The 16,659-nt window shown below is 37.0% G+C and overlaps 1 protein-coding gene across 1 annotated transcript in view; it reads left to right on the top strand.

Moving 5' to 3' along the window:
* Positions 1-16,659, top strand: part of PDE3B (phosphodiesterase 3B) — a 197,142-nt gene that overhangs the window by 143,226 nt on the left and 37,257 nt on the right. Inside the window, 3 exon segments of the mRNA XM_021083299.1 lie at positions 4,333-4,439; positions 12,544-12,745; positions 13,302-13,378. Of these exon segments, the coding sequence (XP_020938958.1) occupies positions 4,333-4,439; positions 12,544-12,745; positions 13,302-13,378 (386 nt within the window).

Below are 16,659 nucleotides of genomic sequence, written 5' to 3'. Positions count from 1 at the left end.
CCCACTGAGCAAGGGCAGGGACCGAACCCACAACCTCATGGTTCCTAGTCGGATTCGTTAACCACTGCGCCATGATGGGAACTCCCCTTTTTTTTCTTTTATCACTTTGCCTACACCATTTCATGCTTTCATTGTTCCTTACCGGGCTATTGAGTTATCCTTGCCATTTCTAATATCCTTTATTCTCTGATCCATCTTCTCCCCTTCTACCAGAAATCTTCCTTAACCGAAACTTTGGTTACATAGTTTTTCTAATCATTAAGTTTTTGGACATTTATCAAAGCCTGTAGAATTACTGCCAGATTCCTAGCCTGAGATTCAAAATTCTTTTACTCCCTCATGACAAAACTGCACCCTTACTTGGGAAAATTAAACAGAGATGAGCAGTCTTGCAGAGAATAATAGAAAAATGATTTGGAAAGCTCTCTAGGTGAAACCAACAGGCATGTAATTTGTGTTAGACTCTTCCTTGAAGTTTTCTCATAATTTTGTTTTTAGTTTCACTCCATTTGAAAAGTAAGCTTAATTATTTTTTAGCCTACCTCACTGTTAAGGAAACCCACAGGTAGAAGGGTTAGTCCTGCTTGAACAGCCACTGTATTACCTATGCTTTAAGAGTTTACCACTGTTCATCTCTTAGAGGACTTGTGATTTTAATTCATTAGGAGGGCCATGACTTTACAACTCCAAAACACCTCTCCAGTATCAATTTTATTTACCTGAAACTCCAGTCCAGCTCACCTATTTCATACTCCTTCTATTTTACACATCCATGCGCCCTTTCAGCGGTTCCCTCTACCTGGGCTGGACCTTCTCACCCTACCTCTGTATTGTTAAAGACAGATGTCAGCTCAGATGTCAGCACTTCAGGATGACACCTAGACAGCCCCCCAAGGAAAAATCATCTGTATGGCCTCTGAATCTCGTTCTTTGCTTCTTTTATGGCAATTTCCATTTTCTACCTTATTTTAGCCATTACTATCCTTCTGAGGTTGCTTGGTTACTGTGAAGAGTTTGGGATTACATTAAGATGGGTCTTTGAAGATAATGGCTGCATAACAAGTATCTTGCAGGGGTATGGTGTCCATGTAACGACTGACACTGCCTTCTGATTAAGTTTCAGATGTAGGATGAAGTTTTCCTGGTCAAGAAATTCCATGGAGGGTTGAATAATCCTTCTTTAGGTTGGCTGGGAATTGAATTACCCAAGTACAGTGTTAGTACGTAGGGTTGAAAGAGTGGTTGAACCACTATCCACGGACCATCTGCTGGGACCCAGACCCTCCCTGTGGACCATCAGCACGTATTCAGAGCCCACAGCTATTCCCTTTGAACAGACTTTCCCCGGGAAAATACAGGCAAACTGCATCCCAAAACTCACAGGGCTATCCTCTATAGGTACTCCTATCCTAAAGAGCCTTACCTTTAACCTCTTTGCCGATTCATCATTTATCACCGTACGTGCTTTTAATTAAATCTAATTTGTTGCCCAGCAATAGTATGTCTCCTAAATAGTGTACTTGGGAACCAGCTTGTCAATTATGTGTTTCATAGTTTATTAGAGATTTATACCAGTGCCTGGACACTATTTGAACTGCAGAGGTTCAAGAGGGCCGATGGTGTCACCCCACTCAATTCTTAAGATAATGGCTATATAAGTCTGGATATTGTATAGCCAAAAGGTTCTTGCAGCTGCTAAAAAAAAAAAAAAAAAAAAAAGAGGTGATACAAACCTTTTCAAGGTAATTTGTATTGATTGTCTAGAAATCAAGTCTTACTAAATGGTTTAACTCTGTGACCATAACATTTGAGGTCTCTTGTCATGTTGTGCATTTGGATTTTTAGGACTGATTCCCAAGTCTGACTTTAATCACCTTCCTGCCAACTATTTAATAATCACTAAGACTCCGAGGTATCTTGCCTTCTGTTTTCTGCAGTCTTGTTTTATCTGTTCTCATTGGAGTGTATATTTATCTAGTTCTAGGTCAGGAATTAATGAGATGATTCTGGACCTGAGCTGAAAACCTATACTTTGACCTATACCTTTCAATGCTAAATAACTAATGTTTAGCATTTAATGTCTCATTTATTAAAAGACCCTAGATTAAGGCAGAGTACTGTGGAGCAGAGCCTCAGGTCTCTTCTCCAAAGGAAAAAAACCCTGTCTTCGTTTTGAATATTAACCAGGAAGTAGACAGATTTTTCTATTTGAATATTGCCCTGGGTGGCATTGTTACTCTTCTTTCCCTGTCTCTCCCACACTATAGGTAGGCAGTGAATATTCAAATACAAAGAATGATTGAGCATTGGTAGGGAGATGAGTTTCTGTGAGCAGTATTATTTACATATTGCCTTTTTTTTTTAACATTGCCAACAAATTATTATTACTACTAGCTTGAACAAAAAAATATTATAGACTCTAAAGGCTAGATGTTACCCCTGAAGTCCTTTATTCTAAATCTCCAGTTTTACAGATGGAGAAACACACACAAAGATAGCAACAGAATTGTCTTGTGGAAAGGGCATACACTTTACAGTCAGAAACATTTAAGAATCAGAGAAATTCGAAGTTGAATTTTAGCTCTGCCACCGTGAATTCTACCTGTGTGAATTACTTCTCTTCTTGAAGCCGCAGTTTTCTTATCTAATAATAGCATTGTTCATGTGACTGAAAGAGATGAAATATGTAAAATACCTAAAACAATGAATGATATATCATACTCAAAATAGTGCTGTTATTATAACTTTTGGTTAAAACTTCTCTGTTAATATTAAGTAGTTTTGAACTGGTTTTACATGCTTTCTCTTTATAATACAGAATCTTTTTCCTACATGAGGATATAAGACAAACTAGATTCCTAGAAAAAGGCCCAAGAAGAGCCTCAAAGCAGGAGTTAGCTAGACTCTATTCACTCAGGACTGGGGACTGGAAAAGATCTATAATATAGAGAAATGAGAATAGGAACCTAAAGAGAGGGTCATTCATTTAATCCACAAATGTCTGTTGCACATCTTCACCAGGCACTGTGAGTCAGTGAGGAAAAAGAGTCTATACGCATCTATAATCTGAAATTATAATACAGAATGGGCAAATGTTATAGTAAAGGCATGAACAAAAAATTCTTAGGTCACAGAAAAATAGATTTCTCTTGAGTAATAGAGGGTGAAAATGGAGAAAAGATGAAGGGGTTGGGGAAAAGCTTTTTGAGAACCTAGCTTACACTAACAAAATACCAAGTGAAAAATAGAGAATCTAGATTTGTCCTTGATCCTGTGGCAAAGTGCCCTCATCAGGAGCTGACAGAAGAAAACAGATTAGTGAATATCTAAGAAAGGGTGTGCTGTCTATATGATGCTGGGCCTAAAGCTTTAAATAGATAATCCTAAAAAGTATCAATTGGTGACTTGTGATTACTCACCTATATTTAATGTCCTCTTAAGAACCCTAAAACCTATAATAAATATTTAAGTTATAGGATATGATTGTGTTAATGGGTAATCAATATCTGTGAAGAAGAGGAGAAGAGAGTGAAAAACTGTGTATGTTAGGCCAGTGATTCTCCCTGAGGTCCCAGGACCATTTAGGTACTTATTAGAAATGCCACTTCTATGATCTTGTCCCAGATCTAGTGAATCAGAAATCCTGGGGGTGGGACTAGCAGTCTGTGTTGTAAGAAGCCCACCAGGTGAAATTAGTAACCTACTTTCATGCCAGCATTCAGCAAATTATAGCCTGTGGACCTACTGTGGCATATAACCTGTTTTTGCCCATAAAGTTATATTGAAATACAGCCTCACTAATTTGTTTATTATTGCGTTTTGTTTGTTTGTCCTTTTTAGGGCTGTACCTGCGGCACATGGAAGTTCCCAGGCTAGGGGTCAAATCGGAACTGCAGCTGCCAGCATCTGCTACAGCCACAGCAGTGCCAGACCTGAGCTTCGTCTGTGACCTACACCACACTGTTCACAGCAATGCCAGATCCTTAACCCACTGAGTAAGGCCAGGGATTGAACCTGCATCCTCATGGATTCCAGTTGGGTTCATTACCTTTGATCCACAATAGGAACTCCTCATTATTGTTTATGGTTGTTTTTGTACTACAGTGGCAGAGTAAAGTAAATGCAACAGAGACTTCATGGCCTGAAGAGCCCAAAGTATTTACTGTTGGGTTCTTTACAGAAAAAGTTTGCTGACTCCTGCCTTACTCCTTAAGTGCTAGATGTCTAAGCTAGATGTATAGGCATATATTTGTTAATTGAATTAAAGACCATAAAGAAAAAAGGAATTTCTTAGGTTTTTAAAATTCTTAACCTATTATTTTTCCCTTTTAGTCAAGGATGCTATCTTAATGGGCCCTTTAGTTCAAATCTACTGACAATCCCGAAGCAAAGGTCATCTTCTGTATCATTAACTCACCATATAGGTCTAAGAAGATCTGGTAAGAAAACATTCTTTGTGATTTAAATATGCGAAATCTCAAAGTATATACTAGTGCAAACTTTGTCATTACTTATTTGTAGCTAATTTTGAATACCATTTCATGTATCGTGTTAACATAACTAAGCAGTTTGGGTTGGCTGTGAGTTGGCCATTTGCTCATTTTTTCATTTTTGAACATCTGCTATGTATCAGGCACTTTGTTAGGCACTAGGGATTCAGGGGTAAAATACAGAACTATCTAAACATGCATAGTTGCAAACAAGGGAACTATTTCTGAAACACGCATTTCCAGAACAAGGGAAAACCCTCAGGAAAAGACATTCTTTTGTAGCATGGTAATTGTGAAGGAAAAAAAAAAAATCTTAATACGAGAATGGAAAAATCCTTGACTATATCCAAATCATAGTTTATCTATCTGTGGTAGAGCTAATTTTTATAGCATTATATTAGTTTTAGGTGTACAACTAAATGATTTTGATATTTGTATATATTGTGAAATCATCACCATAATAAATCTAGTGAACATCTATCACCATACATAGTTACAACATTCTTTTATTATGAGAACCTTTAACATCTATTCTCTTAGCAACTTTTAGGTATGCAATATAGTATTATTATGCAATAGAGTGTTATTTGCAATACAATATTATTAACTATAGTCACCAAAGATAATAAAAGGGCATACTTAAGGTTTTGCAAAAACAAAATTATCAACCTAGAATTCTTTATCCAGTAAAAATATCCTTTAAAAATTAAGGTGAAATAACATTTTTTTTCATACAAACTAAAGCTGGTAGAATTTATTGCTAGTAGACTTGTACCACTAAGATTCAGCAAAAGAAGTTACTTAAGTTGGAGGGAAAATGATCCAGATTGAAGCATGGATCTTCAGGAACGAATGGAAAGCACTGGTAAGCCTAAATGGGTGCATATAAGTGAATACTGATGATTAAAACAATGACTCCCTTGTGGCTTGCATAATGTATGAAGAAGTCAAATATATGGAAACAATGGCACATAGGGCAGGAAGGGGTAAATTAGATTTAAACTTACAGTGTACTGTAGCAATGATTGAAAAGTACTGAAAAGTTCTAATTTAAAAGAAACTTAATACTTCAGAGATCCACGTTTTAATATCCAGGGTGAAAATTAAAAGAACAAAAAGAAAAAATATAAGCCAAAACCTAATATAGAAGGTAAAATGGAATGATTAAAATTTTTTTTGAGTTTTCATTGTGGCACAGGGGTTGATGATCTGCCTTTTCTCTATGGCAGTGCCAGTTTGATTCCCTGCCTGGCTCAGTGGATTAAGGATCCGGCATTGCCGCAGCTGTAGCATAGGTCACAGCTGTGGCTTGGATTTGATTGCTGGCCTGGGAACGTCCTTATTATGCCACAGGTGTTACCAAAAAAGGAAAGAAGAAAAAAAAAAGTTGGAGCCCAAAATAATCCAAAAGAGAAAGTAAGAAAAACAAAAACCCATAAGGAACAACTGAAAAAGAAATAGCAAGATGGTGGATTAAACAAACTATAGAAAATATACACCTTGTGTGGATGGTTGGCAAGAGGGCAGGGGTACCAGGGACCTGACCTGAGTTACAGTATACTATCTAAAATGTCCAGTTTTCAATAAAAACTTGAAAATACACACCAATTAAAAGACACAGATTGTCAGACAGCAAGTATATGCTCTTTACAAAAGACACACCCTAAATCTAAGGGCACAGATAGGTCTGATCTCATAGCTATAAAACCCACAAACCCAAAATTAATAGAACTAAAGGTAGATAAAGACAAATCCGTATTTATTATGGAAATTTTAACTCACCACTCTCATTTTCTAGTAGAATAGCAAACCACAATATTCATAGAGATATACGGAAGATTAAAACAACATGATTTAACTGACTTGACCTAATTGACCATAAAGCACTACACTCAGACATTAAAAGATAAATGTTTTTCCCAAGGATACTCACAAGGTTGATGAAAATAGATGATTTGCTGGGCTATTCTTCTGTGATATTTTAATTGGGAGCAGTTCCCATCCCCTCTCTCTTCCCAGCTCAGTGGTACTATAACTAAAAGCCAGTAGCTTTGCAGCCTCAAGTCTGACCTCTTTTGAAATAAAAGCAACATCCTGGGAGTGAGGGGGATGGATTGGGGGTTTGGGAATTGCAAAGGCACACTTCTGTATATGGGATGCAGGATCAATGGGGACCTGCACAAGGAAGTCTATTCAGTGTTCTGTGATAACTTATATGGGAATGGATATGTTTACAAGTATAACTGAATTACTTTGCTATACAGCAGAAATTATCACAGCATTGAAAGCAACTCTACTTTAATGAAATTAAATTTAAAAATAAAAACTTAAAAAAAATTTTTTAAAGCAACATCCTGAGAATACATTGTTTTGTCCAAACTTATGGCTTCCTGGAAAACCTCTCTATGTTTCCAGGGTGTTTTAGATATTTTGACTCAGAACTCAGCTCTCAAAAAAAAACCCCAAAAAACCCCCACACCCTGAAGTTCCTGTTGTAGATCAGCAGGTTATGGACCTGATCATGTGAGGATACAGGTTCAATCCCTAGTATCACTCTGGATTAAGGATCCTGCATTGCTGCAGGCTGCAGCATAGATTTCGGATGCACCTTGGATCCAGTGTTGTAGTAGCTGTGGAGTGGGATGCACCTGCAACTCCACTTCAGCCCCTGGCCTGGGAACTTACATATGCTTCAGGCATGGGCCATAGAAAGAAAAACAAAACCCATATCCTATGCCAGGCAACATTGTGAGTGCTTATGGCTGTGATTTGAACTGGGCAACAAGAGCCGATTGGGAATTTAAAAGGAGATCCTGGATAATAGATGGCCATGTTGGAAAGTGGGAAGCTCTGACGTGTTCCTAAAGATCTGCTAGGCCAAGAGCACAAGTGTAAGGCTGTGCACATGCCCAGGAAAGATCTGGGAAAGGAGAAGGCCCACCTGTAGCTGATCTTGAGGTCCTGCACAAGCAGGAAGTTAAAGCTGAGGCTGTCTTGTAGATTGTCTGGAAGCTTGAAGTTCAGTATCTTTTCAAACAGATTCTCATCTACAGATGAGAGATAGTCAAGACACTTAAAGAAAAAAAATCGAGGAAGAAAAAAAAAAAAAAAACAGTGGAGAACTCAGTGGCAACACACCTCAGAAAAAACAAAATCTGCATAATGAATCCAGGAAATTACTCAATGAACAATCAGAAACAAAACCTAACACAAAACCAGCAACACAAATGTTGGGGGTGAAAGAGATCTGATACTAGAATTATTACAATATAGCATCTAAAATGTCTAGGTTTCAACAAAAAATTATGAAGCATGCAAAGAAACAAGAAAGTTTTAACCATGTAGATAGACAATGAAAAACCACCAATGGAAAATTTCCCTGAGGGGGCTTGGATTTTTGTTTAGCAATGACTTAAAATGTGTTACCATAAATAGGTTTACCAGTGACTTTAAATGTGTTACCATAAATGTTTGAGGAAACCATATCTTAAGTATTTAGGGAGAATGTGACAACAATGACTCACCAAGGAGAGAACTAGAAATTATAAAATTATAAAATAAATAATTGTAAAATAATTACCACTTCTACTCAACATTGGGTTTGAGGTTCTACAGGTTAAAAGGAATAAAAGGAAGATGTAAAACTATTTGCAGATGACATTAAATTAAAAGGAATAAAAGTAAGGTGTACTGCTGTATAGCACTGGGAACTATATCTAGTCACTTATGACGGAGCATGATAATGTGAGAAAAAAGAATGTATATATGTATGTGTGACTGAGTCACCTTGCTGTACAGTGGAAAATTGATAGAACACTGTTAACCGGCTATAATGGAAAAAAAATAAAAATCATTAAAAATGAAAATAAAATAAATAAAATTAATAAAAAATAAAAAGGAAGATATAAAACTATTTGTAGATGACATTGTCATGTATTTATAAATTCCTAAGAAATCCATTAAAACCTCTTCCATCCAATAAACAGGTTCATCAGTGAGGCAGAACACAAAATCTATATGCAAAAATCGATTATATTTCTCTATAATAGCAAGGAAAAATGAAAAACTAAAATTTAAGAAAATAATTTCATTTATAATTAAATGAGGTCAGGACAACTGGATATACACTTTTATGAAAAAATGAATTTGGAACCTATCTGTTGTCATCATACTCAAAAACTAACTCAAAAAGCTCATGGGCTCAAATGTAAGAGTGAAACCATAAAACTTGAAGAAAACACGAAAATCTTTGTGACTTTGGATATTGAGTAAAGGATTGTTAGCTATGACACCAAAAGCAAATTCAAGGGACCCAGAATAGCTAAAACAACCTTTAATAATAAGAAAAATGGGAAGAAAAAAATTGATAATAGGAATTCATTAAAATTAAGAACATTTTTACTTCTACAGATGCTTAAAGAAAGTGAAAAGACAATCCCTAGTATGGGAGAAAATATTTGCAAATTATAATTTGACAATGTACTTGTATTCAGAATAGACCTAAAGATCTCTTCAACTCAATAATAAAAACACAAATGACCTCACTAAAAAATTGGCAAAAGATTTGAATAGATGTTTCTCGAAGGAGATGTACAAATAGCCCTCAAACACATGAAAAATACTCAGCATCATTAGTCATTAGGGAAATGCAAATCAAAACCAGAATGAACCATGACCTCACACTCACTCTGATGTCTATAATTCTAAAGACAGCATAACAAGTGTTGGAAAAATGTTCAGAAGTAGGAACACTCATACGTCTGTGATGGGAAAGTAAAATGCTACAGCTACTTTGGAAGACAATTTGGCAGTTCAGTACTTGAAGAGAAATAAAATTGTGCTATATTCATACATACAATTTTATATGTCATTCAAAATGAATGAATATGTGAAATGTCTTTTTAAAATGTTGAGTAAAGTAAGCAAGGCATAAAAGCATTTATACTGTCTGATTCAATTTACAAAGTTCAAAAAAAGGGCAAAACTAATCTGAATTGTTAAGAGATACATATGTGGTATAAATTTAAAGAGAGGCAAGAAAAACAGTTACCATAAAAATAAAACTAACGATTTCCTTTAATGAGAGGGAGAGTAATAAGGACTTGGACAGGGGTTTCTGATCTCTGGGCCGTGTTCTACATTTAGCTTGAGTTGTAAGCATTCCTGTTATAACCTTTCTGTAGGTGTTATATTTCACGATTAAAAAGGTTTATTTAAAATAAAAATTATGAATCTGGGGTTTCCCATTGTGTCTCAGCAGAAACGAACCTGATTAGTGTCCATGAGGATGTGGTTCGATCCCTGGCACCACTAAGTGGATTAAGGATCTGATGTTGCTGTGACCTGTGGCTTAGGTCGCAGATGTGGCTCGGATTTGGTGTTGCTGTGGCTGTGGCTTAGGCTGGCAGCTGCAGCTCTGATTCAGCCCTTTGCCTGTGAACTTCCACATGCCATGTGATGAATCTGTATTGTAGAAAGAATTCAAGAGTTGCTAGGTTTTTCTCTACCATTTTGTCCTCTGCTTTAAACTTTTCTATGTTTTATCAGAACTCTACCTTATAACTAGTTTATCCTTTATTCTTCCTAGCCTGTTTGTCAGGGCTTTGGACACTCACTAGTATAATTGGAGAAAAAAATGCTGAAAATTGGAACTGTAGTCTCCAGTTAGTAACTAACCACTATGATTTTTTTTTTTAAATGACTGCACGTGCAGCATATGGAGGTTCTTGGGGCAGGGATTGAATCTGACCTGCAGCAGCACTGGATCCTTTGACTCACTGTGCCAGGCCAGGGACTAAACCCACACGTCCACAGTGACCCTGCAGTGTGCGTCACAGCGGGAACTCCCAATTGTGATTTTGACAAGCAAGACACTTCCCCTCTCTAGTCCTCAGTTTCCTCTTCTGAAACATAAAGTGTTTGATGAGATTATTTATAAGATCTTGTTCAATCCTAACATTATATGAAGCTATAGGAGCCTCTAAACAAATCAGTTCAATAGAACAGCATTGCAAGGAGTATGTTAACCGTGTAAATAAATCAAGTTTCTTGATTTTTATTTTGGCAGTTTTTTTCTTCACATGTAAAATTAAAATACTATTTAACTCAAAAGTGTTATTATGAAGACTAAATAACACATTGTGTTTGTCAGAGTTTTCCAGAGAAACAGAACCAATAGGATGTTTGTGTGTATATATATACACCTACTATATACATATATACATGCATAAGTAAACATAGGTATGCACATACATATGGAGGAGAAGGTGATTGATTGATTGATTGACTGATGAGCATTGGCTGCCAGATTGTGAGGGCTGCTGGGTCTGAAATTTTCAGGGCAGGCTACCAGGCTGAAAATTCTAGCAGGAGTCGATGTTGTAGCCTTGACTTGGAAGGCAGTCTGGAGGCAAAATTCCTTCCTTTTTGGAGGACCTCAGTTTTTTTCTCCTAAAGCCTTTAACTAATTGAATAAGGCCAACCCACATTATGAAGTAAACTTAGTCTACTGTTTTCAGTGTTAATCACATCTGAAAAAATACCTAAATAGCAAGCCCTACTAAACTGGACAACTGGGTACATAGCTTAGCCAAAATGGCACATAAAACTAACCATCACACACATCTATAACTATGTCTCAAAATATCATAGGTCCTTAATAATTGTTATGTATGGAGTTCCCATCATGGTTCAGTAGTTAATGAGTCCGACTAGGAACCATGGGGTTGCTGGTTCAATCCCTGGCCTCGATCAGTGGGTTGGGGATCCAGCACTGCCGTGAGCTGTGGTGAAGGTTGCAGACTCGGCTCAGATCCCATGTTGCTGTGGCTGTGGTGTAGACTGGCAGCTGTAGCTCTGATTAGACCCCTAGCCTGGGAACCTCCATATGCCTCAGGTGCAGCCCTAGAAAAGACACACACACACAAAAAAGATAACTGTTATTTGCTTTACTCTCTGCTTCACACTTGACTTGGATCTTTATTTCAAAATAAAGTTTTAAATCTGCCTACACCCCTCCTGATATACCCTTAGTTCAAGGCACCCAGCAAAGGCTTCTTGAGCTAAATCAGTAGGATTAGGGATGCTTTTCTGAAACACTCTTTTTTTCCCTTATATTAGGAATTAGCACTTGCTTGTATTTTCAACTAGACTTTAGGTTTGTTGAGTTGTTGGATGGCATCTTTTTTTCTCCATTGTGATAGCCTGCACATTTTCCAGCATTTAATATGTTCTCAAATACTTGTTGAATGAATGAATGAGCTGGAAAGATTTTGATTTTTTTAAAAGGGATCTGCTGTTGTGTTAATATAATTTTATCATATGCTCAACTTGCTTAATGCTATTAAGAACTTTGCTTCTTTGATAAAAACATGAATTTTATTGTATTAGAAAATATTCTGTAAAATTTGGTGAAGATGCTTTTGTTATGTGGATAATCAAGCTGATAGGGACACACAATGAGAAAGTTAAAGACCAATATGAACTAGGAAAATTTGTACCACACGCTATGTATATTTTAGTTATATTCCTAATATTTACTTACTATGTGCCAGCCTGCCACAGGGTGTTTATTCCACAAGCATTGATGATGACAAATACGATCTATATTCTGCTTGATTTCTAGAATATCTTGAAGATAGCACATAGAAATCTATTTTATCAGAGTTCCTGTCATGGCTCAGTGGTAATGAATCCAACTAGTATCCATAAGGATGCAGGTTTGATCCCTGGCCTCACTCAGTGGGTTAAGGATCCAGAGTTTCCGTGAGCTGTGTTGTAGGTCACAGACACAGCTTGGATCCTGTGTTGCTGTGGCTGTGATATAGGCCATCAGCTACAGCTCTGATTTGACCCCTGGTCTGGGAATTTCCATATGCCTCAGGTGCAGCAGGGCCAAAAAAGAGAAAAAAAAAAACTATTTTATCCTTTAATTGTAAATACTTTTCTTTCTTTAAAGAAGGAAAATATTCTTTATAAATACCCCAAAATAGACAATAAATATATACATAGAAACATACATACCTATTTCTTTCCTCTTTTTTCAATTTTCTAGGTGCTTTACCCAGCCCGAATTCTCCCAGTCATGGACCAATGTCTGCTGGCTCTCCAACTAACCGGTCACCTATAGAATTTCCTGATACTGCTGATTTTCTTTCTAAACCAAGTGTTATTTTACACAGATCTCTGGGCAGTGCACCCAATTCACCAGATTTTTGTCAGCAAATTAGAAATTCTGATAGCAATTTATGTAACAGGTAGGTTTCCTGAATGTCTATTATTTCCATTTCAAAATATAGGTTATTTTATAAAGTATTACCAGTTTTCCAGTTCTGTATTATAACTATATGATGAAGACTATATCCTCTCCTTCATCTAGTAGTTTTTATTCTAAACAATTTTCTTCTCATTCCAGTGCTATTATTCATTTCCCAGCTAAATGATTACCATCTGAAGTGAAATACAGTGGTATTCTATCCATCATAAGATATCAGTAAATGTATGAGAATTATTTTAATATCTACTAATTTAGTGCCTATTTATAATACCCAGATCTTATGGCATTCATTCTCATTTCTGCTTTGATGGTAATAAGATCTCAGTGTGATTTTCAAAATATGTTATTTCCTTCAGGGACACAGATGCTAGGATAAAGCATCTATTAAGGATAAAGCCTATTATTAAGTTTATAAAGAGATTGAATATTAGGATATTTTGAGTTGAGATCTTGCAGTTAAAAAACAACCAGATTTGGTAAAAAAAAGTTTTGCCTCATTTATCATATGTACATATTTATCTGTTTTATTTTACAAGCTGTGGACATCAAATATTGAAATATGCTTCAACATCTGAATCAGAGTCTGGTACAGACTGCCACAGGGGAAAGTCAGGTGAGATTGCAGAAATCCAGTGGGTTTAAAAGCATTTCCTTATATATTTTTTTAAATGAATGAATCACTTTAATTTTAGGTTATTCATCTTTAAAATGAAGATTATAATGTTTTTATCTACTTCACAGTAGTATTAGAAAATTATAAATAGATGGCAAAAGTATTTTGAAGAGTAAAAATGTACTGCACAAATGAATATAGCCTTTTGTCACAGCTAGGGTTCGCAAACAGTGAAATTAATTATATTAACATTGAAATTTAAATTGCACAATATAAGCTCAAAAGGGTTTGCATACATTTTTAAAATAATTACACAGAGGAGCTATTTTAAAATTTAGTTAATTATATTATTCTGAAGTATATCCTTAAACAAGAAGTATTGTTGGTGATAAAATTATAGTTTTTTATAACATTAAAACATTGATGACTCAGGCATCCAGTAATAGTTAGCTAGTTAACTCATATCATCATTTTCACTGAAGATAGCTAGAAAGGCCACAAATTATTAACAACAACAACAAAAAAAAAACCTGCTTGAAGCACTGAAGAACTAACAACTCCTCAGAATTTCCAGTACAGGATCTGGAGGAGGATAGAAGTCTAAGAAAGTGAGTCTCTCAAGTTTGGGGCACCAAAAAGATGTTTGTTGCTTCTAGATGGGCCAGTAACTGATAGAATGAGCAGTCCCTTTTGGCAGTTTTGTGGGACTAGGGAGACAAAGATTTGGAATTGAAGGCTTAACTGTGGTAGGAATAACTTGGTAAACTCTATAGTACTGCAGCCTAGTAATAAAGGTAAACCAGAAATAGATAAGCCTTTTCAGGGATTATATGTACTATCAATCCCTTCATATACTTTAAAATTCAATTTTTTATGTCATACAATAGTTTCTGGTTTTTGCATTTTAAAGGATTAAAAAACAACAAAGAATACCAATCCTTCACAAACTTCCAAAACGTAGAAGAGGGAAAACTTCCTAATTCATTCTATAAGACCATAATCAGACAAAGAAAAGAAAATCAGGAGTTCCCTTTGTGGCTCAGTTCTCCATGAGAACTCAGGTTCCATCCCTGGCCTTGCTCAGTGAGTTAAGGATCTGGTGTTTCCATGAGCTGTGGTGTAGGTTGTAGACGTGGCTCAGATCCCTCATTGCCATGGCTGTGATGTAGGACAACAGCTACAGCTCCGATTCAACCCTTAGCCTGGGAACTTCCAAATGCCTCAGGTGTGGCCATAAAAAGACAAAAAACAAATAACAAAAAGCAAAAAAACAAGAAAAACCATAGACTAACATTCTTATAGCCTTAACAATATACTAGCAAACTGAATCAAGCAACAGATAAAATATCATACCATGACCGAGAGGTACTTATCCCAGGAATTGAAGGGTGGTTAACATTTGAAAATCAATCAAGGTAATACACTACATTAATAAAATAAAGGGTGCACGGGGTTGGGGACAACACATGATAGTCTAAACAGATGCAGAAAAAGCATTTGACAAAATGCAACATTCTGTCATGATGAAAACAAACAAGTAATATCAGGGAATTTCTTCAACCTGATAAAAGGCATCTTTGAAACCAACACAGAGCTAACACCATCCTTATTGGGGAAAGATTGATGCTTTCCCCCTAAAATCAAGGATAAGAGGATTTTCGCATTCAGCACATCTATTCAATATCATACTGGAGGTTCTAGCCAGGAAAATTAGAAAAGATAAAGAAATAAAGTTACCCTGAATGGAAATAAGTAAACCTTTCCTTATTCACATATCATTTGTAGAAAATCCCAAATATACACACATACACACACGCGATTATTAGAACCAATAAACAAGTTTAGTAAAGTTACAAGATACAATTTTTTGTTGTTGTTGTTGTTGGTTGGTTGGTTTTTTTGCTTTTTAGGGTCTCACCCACAGCATATGGAGGTTCCCAGGCTTGGGGTCCAATCAGAGCTGCAGGTGCCAGCCTATGCAATAGCCACAGAAACTCACAGCAGTGCTGGATCCTTAGCCCACTGAGCAAGGCCAGGGATTGAACCTACACCTTCATGGGTCCTAGTCAGGTTCGTTAACCGTTGAGCCAATCAATCATATTTCTACATGCCAGCATGAACCATCATAAGTTGAAATTAATAGTATCAAAAAGAGTAAGTAGAGACAGCGGGCAGTCAACTGGCTAGTGCACCTGATTTCCAATGTGTACAGAACGCTTGCTGAGGCCTTGGCCGACTTCTTGTCAGAGGGTAGTTTCACGGCCTGGAGGGCACTGTGGATACATAATGTGAGCACAGCTGCCATGTACCTCATCAGCAAGAGGATCAAGATCAGGCACAACCTCTAGGAGAAGTGCTATGAGAGCCTCTGTGAGGTTGCTAATGAATGGGTGGCAACCACTGGCAAAGGTCAACCCTTCAAGGGGGACCAGAGGCTGAACCTGACTGATCTAGTGATGTATGGCATGCTGCATGTGATGGAAGGCCTGGAGATCTTCGACAACCTGATATATTGCACTCACATCCAGCCCATGTACCTGTGGGTGAAGGAGGCCAACACTGAGGTTCCCTGGAAACTGAGCGTCCCAGCCTGCAGGAGGGGGGTGACAGTGGAAGACACCAGCTTCAGGGGACCAAAGCTTCTGGGCCATCACCTAGCAGTGGTGTGCAGTGAGGGCACTCGATCATTGGTCCCCTAGTCTCTAGCTCTGGACATTTGCTGGGGTCCTTGGATGTTGGTGAACAGAAGTCCAGGCTCAGTTTTCATTCATTAACTAGGAAAAGAATTTGGACCCTTACCTCATTACATATATAGAAAGTAATTCAAAATAAATCATAGGCCTGTGTGTTAGAAGTTAAAATCATGAAATTTGTAGAAGAAAATATAGAACCAGGTCTGTGTGACCTTGGTTTAAGTAAAACATCCTTTACTTAAAACAGCACAATTCATGAAAGAAAAACTGACAAATTGGAATTCAGTGAAATTTAAAACTTTTCCACTTCAAAAGACACCAATAAGAAAATCAAAGATGGGAGTTCCTGTTGTTGCTCAGCAATAATGAACCCAACTAATATCCATGAGGACACAGGTTTGATTCCCCGGCCTTACTCAGTGGGTTAAGGATCTGGCATTGTTGTGAGCTATGGTGTAGGTCACAGACATGGCTCAGATTTCGAGTTGCTGTGGCTCTAGTGTAGGCTGTCAGCTATAGCTCCAATTCAGCCCCTAGCCTGGGAACTTCCATATGCTGTGGGTGCAGCCCTGAAGAGACAAAAATAAA

Source organism: Sus scrofa, chromosome 2, assembly GCF_000003025.6.
Source record: "Sus scrofa isolate TJ Tabasco breed Duroc chromosome 2, Sscrofa11.1, whole genome shotgun sequence".
NCBI lineage: Eukaryota > Metazoa > Chordata > Mammalia > Artiodactyla > Suidae > Sus > Sus scrofa.
This window is presented reverse-complemented; position numbering and strand designations above follow the sequence as displayed.